At 42.3% G+C, this 15,707-nt stretch overlaps 1 protein-coding gene across 3 annotated transcripts in view; it reads right to left on the bottom strand.

Annotated features, from left to right (window-relative positions):
• The window catches only part of RUNX2 (RUNX family transcription factor 2), a 230,250-nt gene that overhangs the window by 98,411 nt on the left and 116,132 nt on the right, over window positions 1-15,707 (bottom strand). The window contains exons 6-7 of one of the 3 annotated variants that reach the window (XM_087438673.1): window positions 12,471-12,536; window positions 6,659-10,908 (exon numbers count right to left, since the gene is read on the bottom strand). The exons of 1 other annotated variant lie outside the window; for it this stretch is intronic. In XM_087438673.1, coding sequence (XP_087294799.1) covers window positions 10,430-10,908; window positions 12,471-12,536 — 545 coding nt within the window. In that variant the 3' untranslated portion in view covers window positions 6,659-10,429. Of the gene's footprint in view, window positions 1-6,658; window positions 10,909-12,470; window positions 12,537-15,707 lie in introns of those variants that run through there. One more of the 3 variants, XM_014782649.2, reaches the window with a different exon arrangement.

Raw genomic sequence — 15,707 nt, 5'->3', positions numbered from 1 at the left:
TTATGGTTTATGTGATATGAGGTCTCTGAGCTCCTTCAGGGAAGGAGCCCCTGGTAAGCCAATTGCCAAACTTAGCCATGATGTTCAGTAGAAAAATAGTTTATAAATTATATAGAAAAACATTACTTTCAAAGAGCAACATTTTTTAAAATGTTAAAATAGTATTTTTAAAAAACTGTTCGACTTGGGTCTTCCACTCTATTGTGATTCAAACTAATTGAAAATTTTGTTTATGCTTTTAAAAATAATCATCTTAATTACTATGAATAAGAATAATAGATACCATCTATTTTATATTTATTGTGTGCTGGACACTTTGCTAAGTACTTTCATGTCTCATTAACTCATTTACTTCTCATAACCTCCATTAAATAGATGATAAAACAGATTGTGTCTAAAGTTTTAGCTTAGGAACACAGTCTTTGGAATCAGGCAGATCTAGGCTTGAGTCTTAATAGCTGTGTAACCTTGGGCAAGTTTGAACCTCAGTTTCCTCATCAGTAAAATGGGGATAAAAATGGTACTAACTTCTTCATAGGTTGCTGGGAAGATTGAGATAAGGTCTGCGAAATATTAAGCAAAGTGCCAGGCACATAGCCAAGTGTGCAATAAAACTTAAATATTATTAATTATTATCATTATTATTCAATCATGCTACCAGGACCAAATATGACTTTTCCCCAAAAGGAAATTAAAACAATGGCCTTCAGTGCCATCCTAAGAGGTGAAGGAGGGAAATCATCTTTGGTCCCCATTCCTTTCTCCCCAGGATGTTCATACTGGTGTGATCAGGGCCAAGTGAGCTTCAAGGACAGCTCTGGAGGAAGAAAATAGGGAGAAAAGGGTAGCTAATGTGCCCTTGGTGCATTGCAGGGGAGGGAGTGGCACTTGGGGAAAGGAGGAAGGAGGGTTGAGGAGGAACAGTAACAAAGGGGACTATTGCTGGTAGGAGACTGTCTACCTGCTCCTAACACCCTTCCTTCTCCCATTCACTCCCCTGCAGGCCTCGAGAGGAAAGCCCCAAGGAGAGACCGTCAGAGACCTCTGTGTGGACCCCTCCCACGGGATACCCTGCTCTCTGGGAACTGACTTCTGGGGGCATTCTGAGGTGGCCTGAACCAGCACTGTGTCTGCTTTGTCAGCCTGGCCCCGCAGAGCCCCACACCGGCTCTGGCAGCAACCTGGGAAAGAAGAAAGCAGTATCTTGGGTGTGTGGCATATCCTAAAACAAAATAATAACTGAGAGATGTGATGGACTCTGACAGGGGAAAGAAGGGAGTGAAAAAGATGGAACAAAGATGCCATTTTAAAATTATTGGCTGACGTTCAGGATTTCACTATTTTCTATGGCAAGGAGCAAGTAAAAAATTCCTCCTATTGATGAGTATTTTTCTACAGTCATTGAAAGCCAAAGGGCTCAGGGCTTCCGACTTTCCCTCTTGGGGTACCTGTGAGCCGGTGTTCTGGATAACTTAGGAAAGGGCTGGATGGAAGGCAGGAGGCTCCAAGGCCCCCAGCAAGCCGCTCAGATGAGGGACGGGCGCAGGAGGACACACTGTGTTTTCAGTTTGGATTCTGTGATCTTTCTGCCAAACAGGGGTTTACAAAGCAAAAACCTCCAGAGAATTCTCATACTTTCTGGCTTATTCTCCTGGTGTTCATCTTAACAGGAATCAGCTGTTTGCCTTCTCACTTATACAGCATGTTGCCGAGGAGAATTTAGCATCTGGTCTGGCTATTATTAAAAACAAGAACATCCTGCTCTGTTGGGAGAACCACTGGTAATAAAAGGACAGAGATCATTTGCATTCAGGATTCCAGAGATGTGTTTCGGTTCAATATCTCCTCTCCCTCCTCCCTCTATGGCTTTCATTTTAAAATTTCCTGATGCATCCATCATTGGCATCGTGGTCTCCTTTTTCCGAAACAGAAAGACAAAGCTGACTTTTTCCTTTCCCTGGGAGGCAGGAATCATTGGAGTTGTTCAAACGCTGACCCGCTCCTGCAGTGTGATAAAGTTGAACTACCAGAGGAATTTTTTTTTTTTTTTTTTTACAACTGCGGAAATGAAAAAGTAAACAAGACTGGGACGACATCGGTATTTAGGCTCCAGCTTTTTGTTGTTGTTTTTGTCTTTTTCTTTTTTTAAGCGTTGGGCTAGGAGCCTGAAGGAACCATATAATATGAAAAACCCTGAGAGGTTTTATTAGCCAATAAAAAAACTTAGTTCCCATTAACCACTTAACTCCTTGCTAAAGTTCCACACTTCTTCCTTCTTGAATACTTCTCTCCCTCTCACGCCCATGAGGAATGAAAGTTGGTCCATCGGTCTCCCCCTGCACAACCTGAGTTCACGGTTCGTGTTCCAGAAGTTGTGGTTGAGAATTATATTCAATAATAATCTCTGTGTTTCTCATCTGTGAAACCACTAATAGGAAGATTTCGATAAGGAGTCAAATTTTCTACGCCCCCAAATCCACACACAAAAAAGATTTTTTAAGCACACTGGGAAAAAGGAGAAAGGTCACTATGATTTTCAAGATTTAAATATTAAATGACTGTTAGAGAAAACAGAACCAGACTAAGGCATTACTGGAATATGTCATGATGCCACAGAAGGCTCCTCTCCTTTGAGGGCAGAAAAATAAAGAGAAACAGAAAGCGAAACTGGTCAGAGTTGTGTCACTGTCAGAGATGGATGGAGTTATAAAAAATAAATGACCTAATTTAGGAAGGAAAAGATGTCCAAGGAGACTTAAATCATAAAACCGTTGTATTAATACTCCCACAATTATCTGTGACATGTGGTTTTGTTGTTTGCTTTTTGGTGTTTTTAAAGAATAAATTTGCACGTTTACATCAATCCATCATCCAATTGTGTTTTGGGAGTTCCTGGTACCCTATCTCTCAAACACACCCTAAGCTCTGCCACCATATCCTGTATCTCCTAATTCCACTAAGGCTGCTATGTCTCACTTCCATTTTCCACATCCAGGCTAACTCTGGTACTTATGGTTCTGCAGGAGAAATGGCCTAAGGCCTAAGGAGTACAAGGCCATGAGAGACCTGGTCGCAATTTTGTGTTCTGGTCTCATTTAATGTTGTGGAGACAAGACTAGTTCTTGAGGGGCTTGTGTGGAAGAACTTTTGCTTGCCCTTCCCCATTTTTTTTTTTTTTTTTAGCATTTTGCCATATGGTCTTGATTTCTTTATAAGAATGACAGGTGGGGGTAAATTCTTCCCTTCCTATTGGCTATGGAGTGGGACAGAATGATCTGGGACAAAAAGATAGCAATCAAGAAGTAAGCTACGTTCGCAATGTTAAAACATAAAGCAAGTTTTCCAGAAAACTCCAGTAAGTAGCCAGACATCACTGCAACAAGATAATAAGAAAACGAATTAAAATAAGTTTTAGTGAAAGTTAAGTGGGTTTCCAGAAACTTGATCCTTTTGCTTTCCAACTGGCTGAGCATGTCTGAACAGCAGGACCGGCTGAGTCACAGAAAGCTTTTGAATAAAAGCTTTACAAAAATTCATAATAACTCCTTCTTAAAGGTCAGCTTCACCGTGCTCCTGACATCTCAGGGGCCATCCAGTGTCCCTTGTCCCCTCTAAATAACCTATTTGAAGAAGAGTAATGGCTTCTGCAAGACTTGCGGGAGGAAGGTGGTGCTTTTTCGCAGAATTTGCATGAATAACAAACATCCAAGCTGTGTCAAGGAGCGCTGTGTATGTGGTGAGCTTCCTCTCTCTCCAAAAGGCTGCTCAGACACCTCTTTCCAGCCCTCCAACCTCCTGCCTCCCTCCTTCCCTCCCTTCAGGCATGCATGCACACATCACACACACACACACACTCTAGTATATTACCCTTTGCGTCTGCAGTGGATCCTTTTATTTGCTAAATTTTGATGCAGAACTTTTTTTAAAACTTCTTGTCCAAGACCTCCTGATTAAATAGCTACTGCTGGGATGCCGCTGGGAAGCCACAAAGAGGCTTATTGGAGTGCACAGGAATGGTGGCCAGGAGGGGAGAGATTCCCTTGCCTATGCTCAGAGCTCATAATTTATGTACAGAGCATCAGCTATCCATGTATCGTTCCTCCCTGGCCTTACTGAAGCACCTTCTCCAGGCCGGAGGAGAGAGCCACTGAAGGAAGAGCAGAGGCGAGGGGAGATAAATTGGAGTAACCCGGTGTCCCTAGGCCTAGTGTGCAGGCCAGCTGTCTCACCACCTGCACGTTCTCTGCACCAACACCCGGACAGCTCAGACATTGCACACTCACACACAAAGCTGTCCTTCCCAGGCCCTTAGGAACTGCCTCGAGGAGCAAATGCATGAGTTTGCCTGGGATCTCATAGGTGAGCTGGCCCACACTCACTAAAGCCATGGCTGTCAGCTTATGTGTCCCCAGAAAACTTAGAGACTATAAGAGGGCAGTTTTATCCTAAACTCCCTACCTTTCAGATGCTCCCAAACTGTTGTTTCCTAGGACTGGTCTCTAAAATGATTTTAAATAATTGGGACAGAGCGGCCAGTGGACTGGATTGCCTGCTGTTAACCTGAGTATCTAGGTGGGGTTGTTTGCTTAAATCGGACAAGCCAGTCCCTCCAGTTCTGCCGTGGATCTTGGCTGTGTCATTATTGTTAACCACCCGTTTCCAGAGGCAATGAAAACTCAGTTCATGAAGATCTGTGTGCCCTGCTCTGTCTGTCTGTGAATGAGGGCTTCCTCCACCTCCTCCCTTGCCTTTGCAGACTGTTCTCAAATCCCATAAATATAAACATGTGGCTCTTCAACTGCATCTGTAGATAATAACTTCAGGGGGCTTCCTGTTTACATGGCAATACCCATTTCCCAGCCAAATAAACTCTGCGACTGAGAGCTGAGGTGTTTATTGGGCCAGTCTCGGCCGGGATTGAGTTAGCAGGAAACACCCACTCTCGAAGAAATGTCTGATGACTAAATATTTGGGGGGCAGGGGGCACAAAGGGTCAAAAACACTGGAGAAATTGCTTTCCTCTTCTGCCTGTCTTTTCCGGCGAGAAACAGAAGCAGCCATGATAAATGTGGTCAAGCAGCTCAGGCCTAAGAGAGCCCCACAGCTGTGCTGTTCACGGCTGCACAGCCCGTGACGCTGGGAGGAGGGAAGAAGTGCAGACACGAAAGCCAGGGCCTCCCTCACAACACACCAAACCTCAGGGGGCCATCAGGCGAAGGGGCAGGAAAGGTTGATGTACGTCCACCACTGGGAGCCCCTCAGTCTTCTGCCTGGCTATCCTGTTTTAATGAGCAATGTATTCTCACACCAGCTCTGTCAATAAAGCCTGACCCGAGAATTCAGAGGGAGCCTTTAGCCCAGTGATTCTCCGTTGGGGCGATTTTGCCCTCCAGGGGAGATTTGGCAATGTCTGGAGACATTCTTCATTGTCACACCTGGGCAGGTGCTACTGGCATCGAGTAGGTAGAAGCCAGGGATGCTGCTCAACATCCTACAACGCACAGGACAGCACTCCCTGCACACACACTAAAGAATTATCCAGCCTGGAATGTCAACAGCACAGAGATCTAGCCCAATGCCCTTCCATAAACCAAGAAACTGAAATCTAGAGGTGTGAAGTGATTTGCCCTAAACCATGCTGCTGGAGAAAGCTGGAGAGGACGAGAAAACCACTATGCCCACCTCCCACGCAATGCCTTTTAAAGTCACACAGATGTTTCATTTAAAAGGATAAATATACATCCTCAAAGAGTTGCAAACAAGTTCTCTGGCCTAAGTTCACCCAAGTGCTTTTAGGATGTCTTCTAGTCTTAGAAATTAGCTATTTCCAAGATTTCTCGGAAAACAGTGTCAAAGGGGTAAGAATGAGCAGATCTTCTGAAAGGATGCCTCTAACTCTTAGTGTGATGGGGCCCACTGGCCAGGACTGAGCTTCTCTGCACCACGGTTTCCTGGTCCCTCTTTTAGAACTGTGGTAAGCCAAGGCGTACAGAAAGCGCAGGACCTAAAGAAAGCAACCACTCTACCCCAGGCCCTCAACTTCATCTCAGGGGAGGGAGTTACCAAAAATAAACAATGGCCCAGAAAAAAAAAATCTCCAAACCATAGTCATGCCCGCTAGTAGAATTTTTCTGAGGCTAGAGGTCTCCAGACCAAGGTCCGCTTTTACTCATCCTTGGGCTTTGGGTGACCTTCTTTTTAAGAACCCAAAAGAGATGTGGGAAGGAAAATAGATGATCCCCTATGGCTGGGCCGCCTGAGAGCTTGTGACTACAGCCAGGGGGGTCACTGCCGGGCCCCGTTCATGTGCCCAGAGATTAGAATCATGGAACCATCAAGGCTACTGTCCTTACACCCTGACTGGTCCCATAGCTGGAATAAGGGGCTTTACCCAAGGATGGGGGGAGCACGCCTTCCTCTAGACACAGGATGATAAGGAAGTGGGTTCATGGCTAGATTCTTTGCCCACCCATTACGAGCAGGACAAAACAAGACCCAGCGCTTACCAAGATTTTCTTTCCTCTCACCAGTAATATAAGATCTCTTCTCATCCAGCCCTGGCAAGTCCTACGGCCAGTAAGTGCCCAGGCGTAGGCAGGAGTAGGCGTCAGAGTAGAGAGGAAGCCGCGGATGAGAAAAGACCCAATGTACACACATAACAAAACCAAAAAAGCCATTTTATTGAAAATTAAAATCAAACTTCAAATTAATATTACAATCATGAGAAAAATGCCAAATAATTCAATTTACAGTTGCAACATACAATACAAATAGTCCCTTTGAAGTTAAGAATAAACTCATCCACAATCATGACCTGTGGCACAAAGCAGAATTTGTACAATATGTGCATGGAAAGCAAATCTTGGGCAACAGCAATTGGAAAAAATAAAAATGAAAAGCTTGTATTTACACAAAATGCTACAAATATTTTTGTTCCACAGAAATCTAAGAATGGTAAAGCATATCCAGAAAAATGGAATTTTATTCAGAATACCTAAGAAATTACTGTAAGTTATGGTTTTGGCTGATATATTTCAAAGTACTGCATTAAAAAGCAAACAGTTATTTGTAAACATGAAGTAAACAAACATCTAAAAAATTCTCACATAGAAAATATTTTTTTAAATGCATTATCTTTTTAAGAACAACAAATTCAAGGTTTGGAAGAGTCGTCTTTTATTTATTTTATGTATTATTGTTCTTTCAAATATCATAGATTTGATCATTGTTTGTGCTAATGCTTTGTGTTTCCATGTATTAACCTAGACTCTGAGTCAGTCCCTGTCCTGGGAATGGAGGGAACTCTTTCAGCCAGCACACACATCTCCTCCCCTCTGAATTTGCAACGATGGTCTCTAATGGTGTGGATTTCTCGGCTCATTTTTAAAAGGCCCTGGTGCGGAAGACAGTCTAAAGAGCAAACAACAGCTGATCTGTTGAGTCTCTCAGTTCCAGGCGGGATGTCATTCCACTAATCTAAAACCGAAGCCGTGGTACCTGTCCTGGAACTCTGACATAGGTTAAAATGTGTGAGACAACTGAAACAGACAGAAAAGTGGCTGTGTTGGTCACACTGTCAACTCCAGCAACGCTGATGCTACCTAAAGACTGTGCTATTTTAACCTGAAATAGAGTAGTAGTAGTAGTAAGGCTTTGCTTTGGTCTTGAAATCACAAATCATACACATGGCCCAGTGCAAATTAAGGACTTTTTAAAAAAAAAAAAAAAGATAAAAGAAAAATTTAACCTCCAGGCCAAAAAGGGGTAGCATTTGATCTGAGAAATGTGAATTACCCCGTTGGAGTGGTTGGAATGAGGGTGGAAGGAAGAAGTGCTTGAATTTTTCCCAAGAAAAAAAACTTCTAAAGTGTTTCTGGGTTGCTGCCTGCAGCCACTATAATAACATTTCAACACAAAAGCATCCCTAACGTCACTTAGTATGTGTACTGTAAACTTAAAAAAGCCCTTTTAACATTAAAAAATAATGTACAAATATAGTACCTTTATTATTAAATAGGGTACAGCTGGCACTGGCGGTAACATTTTTATGTCAATTAATTAAAATCGAAATGTGTAACCAGACACTGGCTTTTTTAAGTGCTGCTGAAACAAACACACATATTTTACACTTACAAATAAATGGACAGTGGCGTGCTTCAAGCTACCACATAGAAACAATAAATAGTATCAATTAGTACTTCCATCTTACTTAAGCAATAGAAAAGTGGCTTCTTTATCTAAGCATACTTGGTATACAACCTTCAGAAGGCAAAGTGTTTTGTTTTGTTTTGTTTTGTTTTGTTTTGCCCTCAATTTTTATTAGAAGGAGTCAGGATGAATTCCCAGGGAGGCACCCAGGCAGGAAGCACAGGTCCAACTGCCGTGTCCTGCCATGCTTGGCAGCCTACAAAGCTGGGCTTGGGAATGACTAGAGAGCAAGGGCCTCAGGGCTGGAGGCACATCTCCGCAAAGTTCTGCTGAGGGGGGCACAGAATTCAAATGAAGGGGCCCTGACCTGTGGGGGGGAGGGCAGGGATTTGCCTGGCGGTGTCATGGAATGATCCCGGCTTGGATTAAGATTCATACTTGAGAATCTGCCCCATGGCCGCCAGGAGTGGTCACAGTGCATCCTACAGGAGGGTTGTTAACTCAAATCCAGACACAGTAGCAGACGCCCAATTCCACATGGTCAGCCTTCCCGTTCCCCTCCACTGTGAGAAATATGAATGTCAGAGGTTGTACATGGGTCCCCACAGGCTGTCTGTTCTCTCAGATCAGCTCTCTGTGGAACTTCCTGCTACTTCAGATGACCCTGCTCTCAGAAGACAATGACTTAATTCTGCTCCTTTAAATGCAAATTATGCGGAGAGTTGTCAGTGGGGCTTTGGGTAGGGCAGACTTGGGTTCCCCTGACTGACTTTGGTAAGGCGGGTTGGTTAAGAATCCCTGGTGCAATTTTGCTTTCCGGTACCATGTGAATCATGACTGAGCCCTTAGCCACCTGCGTGGCTATAAGCTGACTATGTCTTCACTATGAAGCCTGGCGATTTAGAGTTTTGCTTTAACTATGAAACCACAGAACATTTTTCTGCAGTTCAATCATTCACTTGTGCTTGTCTTTTTTAATATGACAGAGTCATCACTATGTGAAAGAAATTAGGAAACCACATCACTGCAGCATTTAATGCTGATAAAGGGCAACAGAAGTGATAAAGGGCTAAGAGTTGTTTCTTAAATCCCTAATTATTGCTTTAAAAGGCAAAGCTATGTTAGAGGCAATGGAAGATCTGAAAGAACTAAACATAACATTTCCTTCACACATCACAAAAACAAGCTACATCTAAAATATTTGGAGATGGAAGTATTTTCAAAAATCACATTGTGCCTGGATGAACTGAAATTGCTTAGCAATATTTCAGATATGGCTCTAGCCCACTGAAGAAATTTGTTATTTAATAAAGAGCACTTTTAGAGACCGAAGTCAACATATCAATACACTAAGAAATGTTTCAAGGGTCCAAATGTCATTAAATAATTATAAATATATCTTTAAAGTTATATGACCATTCACGTTAGCAAGTTACCTCAGATTTTACACATATTCATAATTTAAAAAAAAAGAAAACAACACACAGCCAAACGCAAACACTATCTATACCGTTATGGCTATAATAAGGTATTGCCATTTTCAGTTTTGCATAAAAGGAGAAGGGGGGCTTGCGGGATGGGATTTCTTTTTGGTTAAATGGGAAAAGGAAAACAAAAGTATAAAAAAGTAAAATAAATCTATCCTGACCAGTATTCTTGAAGTCATTTTCTTAGAGTAGGAAAAAAAAAACCCGAACCAAACAGTTCCAATGAGTACTTGCGGAAGTCTGAAAGCCAAGTTTGGAACAGTTGTTCCGAGTGGACCGTCCCGTCATGGGAGCGTCCATTCTCCCTCTTCTCCCTTTACGTGCACCTCGACCGGCTTTGTAAGCGGGTCTGCAGCGTGCACTGGTCCATCCACAGCGCAACCGGGAGGGCGTGTGGTTTCAAAGCACAGGGAGGAAGTGGCTTTGCTCCTCCTCCTCCTGAACCTGGAGTCCACCTCTCTGAATTGGCATATGAACAGGTTATTTATGATAACAGCTCAAACAACAAAAGCAACAAAAATATCTTTTTCCTTTGTTTGTAAAAGTACATTTTAAATAGAAAACAATCTGAAACCCAGTTATGATTGTCTTTCTTGGGCCTTTTGCGTCTCAAAATCTACCCTCTTATGGTTGCAAGATCATGACTGAGTGAGTGAATGCAAAAATCTTCTAAAAAATAGGCACTTTGTAGATAGCTAATTGATATACATATATATGCACTCTCTCTATATATGTATATATCGATACATTTGGGACGTGGCTCCCAGATACCGCTGGGCCATTGCTGAGGAATTTCAATATGGTCGCCAAACAGATTCATCCATTCTGCCACTAGAATTCAAGACAGTTGGGGAACTGCTGTGGCTTCCATCAGCGTCAACACCATCATTCTGGTTAGGCAAATTTGGATTTAATAGCGTGCTGCCATTCGAGGTGGTGGTGCATGGCGGAAGCATTCTGGAAGGAGACCGGTCTCCCCCCGGCACCATGGGGAACTGATAGGATCCTGACGAAGTGCCATAGTAGAGATATGGAGTGCTGCTGGTCTGGAAGGGTCCACTCTGGCTTTGGGAAGAGCCGGGGTAGGGTGGTGGCAGGTAGGTGTGGTAGTGAGTGGTGGCGGACATACCGAGGGACATGCCTGAGGTGACTGGCGGGGTGTAAGTAAAGGTGGCTGGATAGTGCATTCGTGGGTTGGAGAAGCGGCTCTCAGTGAGGGATGAAATGCTTGGGAACTGCCTGGGGTCTGAAAAAGGGCCCAGTTCTGAAGCACCTAAAAATTATAACAGAAGATGGGGGGAAAAATCTGTAAATATCAATTAAAATAATGATAGAATTTTTACAAGAAAAAAGAAAACTTTAGCTTCCCAAAAAGGAACAGCAAGCCACAAACAGACCTTCAAAAGCACCAGCCACTACACAGTCTCTTTTTCTTTTTTCACTTAGTCTTAGCGGCATTCATCCTTAAGTTCTTTACCTCCAGAGAATCCCAAAGGGCTTTAAAAACCCAAACGTGTGCTAGGTCATATGTGTAAGCCAACCCAACACTCTGACCATATTGATTCACTCACCAGACTTTACGACTGAATCTTCATTGATCTTTTTCTCTTTTTGTTTCTCGTTGCACCTCAGATATTTGAAAGTGACATTTTTACTGAGTTGGACAAGTTTTTTTTTCTCAACCCAATATGAAGATATTCCAAAATGATCAGATTTGTTATTGGTACTCTTGGTGGGGTCCCTTCATCAATGAAGGAACTTCAAAAAGATACTCTAACATGTTCCTATCATTTCTTTTCAACTTTAAAATAATTTAAAATCTTGTTTTATTCTTCATTTTAGTAACAGATTTCAAAAACTCAAACCAGATTTCAATGTTTTCCGGAACTATCTTACTTATCTGGGGGCGTAGAGGAAGGGTCTAGCCCTTAGAAGTTCTCCCAAGGGTCATAAACTAAATAAGCAGGTTTTGAAAGTAGGGGGAAAAGGCTTAGTACCTAGGAATCACTGCATTTACAGTCTTGATGGGAGATGTAGGACCTGATTGAGGCCAGGTACCGACAGTAGCTTTTGTAAAAGGCTCACTATGCAGGAGAGATGTAAGGGGAGGGCACCTCATCATCCATTTACTGGGCCCTGTCCCACATCCTACAGAATTAGCTTCAGGCCAATTTGAACAGGTAACCTGGAGGCAAAGATGGTTTTCCCCTAAAATGTAAAGTCTTTTAACTTCTAAAGCTAACAGTATACCTCCTTTATAGATATTTCTGGTGCTTAACTTATGAAACCATGGTTATAAACCACTTCATGTGGACATTAGTTTTATGAAATGCCTAAAAACTTATAGTTGTGATCTTTAAAGACTGGGTTATGCTTTTCTAAAATTGACAGAATTGTGACAAGCCCTTTTATAATACCAGTGTTCTTAAGATTTGGCTCCTGTCTAAAATCTTCCAATTCCTTGGATCTCACATCTTTGTTTTTCCTATAGCTTTTATCTAGAAGGGAAAGCACTTAGTAATTCTCGAAGGCCTAAGGTAGTGGGTACACCAGCCCCATTTTTACTTAGCCCTTGTTCTGGGATACTACAACATTTATTAAAGAAATAATCCTAATACTTTCCTTTAAAGGTGCTGATTGAGAGTTGTTGATTTTTGTTAAAATGCACACAGCCTGGGATCTTCATAAAATGTTAGGGGTAAGTGCCATGATGTGCACTTGTAATAAAAAGTGACAATTTAAAAGCAATATATAGTTAACAAAAGTTTTCCTCACAAATTGGACAGTACAATCAGACAGCCCCGCCCAGCCCAGCCCGGCAATGAAAAGTCTCACCTGCCTGGCTCTTCTTACTGAGAGTGGAAGGCCAGAGGCAGAAGTCAGAGGTAGCAGTGTCATCATCTGTAAAATGAGGGGGATGAGCTCTAAGTTCCCTTCCAGCTCTAAGGTTCTATCACCGTGAATTCCAAGACAGAAGAAGCAACAGCCTTAGGGGAGGGGGAGGCAGAGAAGTTCCCACCCCCCATTAAGTACTTTCCCGGAATCCACAGGCCCATGAGCAGAGGGGGAAAAGCTAGTGAGCAGCTTCTAATATCAGAAGCAAACACTTTCAAGATGACAAACCAAAACTCACACAGCCTGGGCAGTTACTCTCTGCTTTTTATAAATTCCTCCATCCTCAACTGGCCTTTACCTAAGCCCTCCCAAGTACGAAATTCCAACAAGCTCAAGTTTAAAAATGTACAAGTAGTGATTATGACAGAAATCGCACATGGGAGCAGATGACAGGTAACATCGTCCCCCACACACACACTTCTGCACTGCCTTACACGATCCAGGCACTACATGGAGGCCACGGACGGTCCTCGCCTGGCCTTTTCATTGCAGGGCATCTAGGTGAACTTGAGTTGGCAGAGCTAATAGTTAAAGGCAGGTCACTTCTGTACATATTAAGTTCAATGCTCAGATCATGTGAGAGAAACCAGAATAAAGTGAGCAATTTCACACGGAAATAAGTCACACTTAACACATCAATGTTTGCCCCCCACAGAAGCACCGAGCCCATATAGATAGGCCTGTCAATGTAAAAAATGCTTCTCATGGGTATTTGTACTTAAAATATACTATAGTCATAATTAAAATTCCATATGGTTTCCCTTATTTTGATGCAGAAGCCTCATTAAAACCCTTTCTGTGGGGCCCTGCCAGTAAATTCCAATATGGTTCTGAATGTATCCCTCCACCTCCCCACCTTCTCTATTTTATTTGATACATTTTGCTGATGTTTTTATTATCCATCACATGCCAGGATCACTGTACCTTTTTGGTTTATAGATGCCAGCTAATGCAAATTGACATTCATTTTTCAATTAATGAGCTCTGGTTGTGGTTTATAGAAAACAATGCAACAAATTTCCGCTAGGTTTACAGAATTTTGACCAATCACTTCTAGTCATTTGAGACTGTAATATCTTGAGGATTAACTCCTTCTGGGTGAAAAGATTTAACATGGACTTTAAAGGGATTATACAGTAATTTTTGTAACTTAACAAAAAATAGACTTTTCTGGAATTTAGTCATTTTGTGTTACCAAGAAATGTTTCTGAAATATACAGTAATGTGCTCTGTATGAAGAAATATTAACAACTTGCTAGTATCGCATGAGATCCCTTACATAATAATCTATGATGGGGAGACAGAAGGAATCCTAAACTTAAAAAAAGAAAAAAAAAAAAAAACCATAAACCCTTTCCTAATCTTCAATTTATTTACAATAATTGTTGCAGAAGCAAATGATATAATTAAATTTTCTTTAATTGAATAGGGTTGTATCTAAACTTCTAATCTCTGTTTTGTACATGAATTCAGATTTTTTTTTTAGACTTCTTGGGTTATATTGGCATTGTGCCCTAAACTATTCATACCTGTGTCACTAGCCACATTACAAACCTAGAAAAATACATTTACAGACTTAAAACCATAGACCTAGATATTATATCAACTAAAGAAAACGTAGTATCTACTTATTAAAAGGGCCAAGAAGAAAGCCTGGAGAGTTCTGGAAGTCCCATTACCCCAATCTGATTTTATAAATGTAAAGCCAAGGCTCAGTAACTGCCCAGTGATGTGCCCTAAGCCTAGAAGGCCCCCGGAGCTAGTTTACAACTCCTGACTGCAACCTCCTGACAAAAGAAAGCCAGCACTGCCCAGAGGTCCTGGAAGCCAAGATGAACATGGCACATCCTCCCAATGGGCTGGTTCTACTCAACGTGGAGTCGGGGGGACAGTGTACAGTAAACACGAATGTGATATGGGGTAGAATCCAACACTTGAGTGAATTTGTAGACAAACAAATAAAAAATGTCTTTGACAAAATTTTGCACTTGTGAATATTTAGACTATGTCTCCAGATTCCCTAAGGCACCCACTTACCCTCCTCTGCCAGTTGGGGTACTCTGATATGGAAAAATCCAAACCCCTCATTTACTGCTTAGATCATACTGAGCTCAGCCGCTGACCAACAGGGAAGCTGAGGTCCAGGGCAGGGGAGACACTCACTCTACAAAATCATGCAGCTTGAGAGAGGCTGAGCCACAACTAGGCAGACCTCTCTGACTTCTGACCTCTTTGTAATCTTCGTCACCCTTAAGGAATCTGGTTGACAAATCACAGATACATAGATCTGCTGCCCTAAAAGTCTATTTGCCTAAATAAATTTGCCTAAAAATACTTAAGTAGGCTCCTCTGGAGCCCACGTGTTGCCCGAATGAAAGTTACGGTCCTCAGGACACTAATAACAATGCCTTTAGGTCTTGTTTTTGATCTAATCTGCTAAATAGTGAGCAACTAGTTCAGTTGCTCATGGCATAATATGAAGGAGACCGAGGTCAAGGGTCTGATTCCCTTAGGACCTGCTGGTTTCCTACAGATGCATCCCTTCCAGGGCCCTATCTGCACCCCTGGCCACAGTCAGAGAGCTTGGAAACAAATACAGCTGTCGTCAAGAGAGCTGCAAGAACCTGCTCCTTACCACAGCAGCAGGAGCAGCAGTGTTTCACAACCTAATGTACATGAAGAAGAATATATTAATAAAATGCCTGTGAAGCTCAAAAAAAAAAAATTAAATTAATGTTAAAAGTAAAAAAATCTTGCCCCTCACCCCAAGGTCTACAGGGAAAAAGGAAATAGCCTCTCTTTACTCAACCAAGTTTCTTGGGTCAGAGAAGTGGAAAGTGTGGTAGAAACAAGTGAAATCAAGATCAGGGAGAATGAAAGAGAACCTCTGACCTTTTATTCTCGTGGCCTGTGATCCCCTCTCGGCATCCTTCACGCACTGCTTTCCAATGCTAGTTATCTTGGGCCACACGGGACTCCTAACTGAAGAGTGGGCTGTTGAGGGCAGAGATCCGTCTAATGCTTGCTTGCCCCTCCTTCAGGGCTTAATAACAATAATATTTGACATTTCTAAGCCTTTCCCTGGTACTTTAACATCCATTTTTTCATTTAGTAGGCCCTCAGTAAATAATGGTTGATTGAAAATGGGCAAGGAGATCTCTAAAATGAAAGGAAATG

This window comes from Ceratotherium simum, chromosome 13 (genome assembly GCF_057802395.1).
Source record: "Ceratotherium simum simum isolate JZ-2026a chromosome 13, ASM5780239v1, whole genome shotgun sequence".
Classification (NCBI taxonomy): Eukaryota; Metazoa; Chordata; class Mammalia; order Perissodactyla; family Rhinocerotidae; genus Ceratotherium; species Ceratotherium simum.
This window is presented reverse-complemented; position numbering and strand designations above follow the sequence as displayed.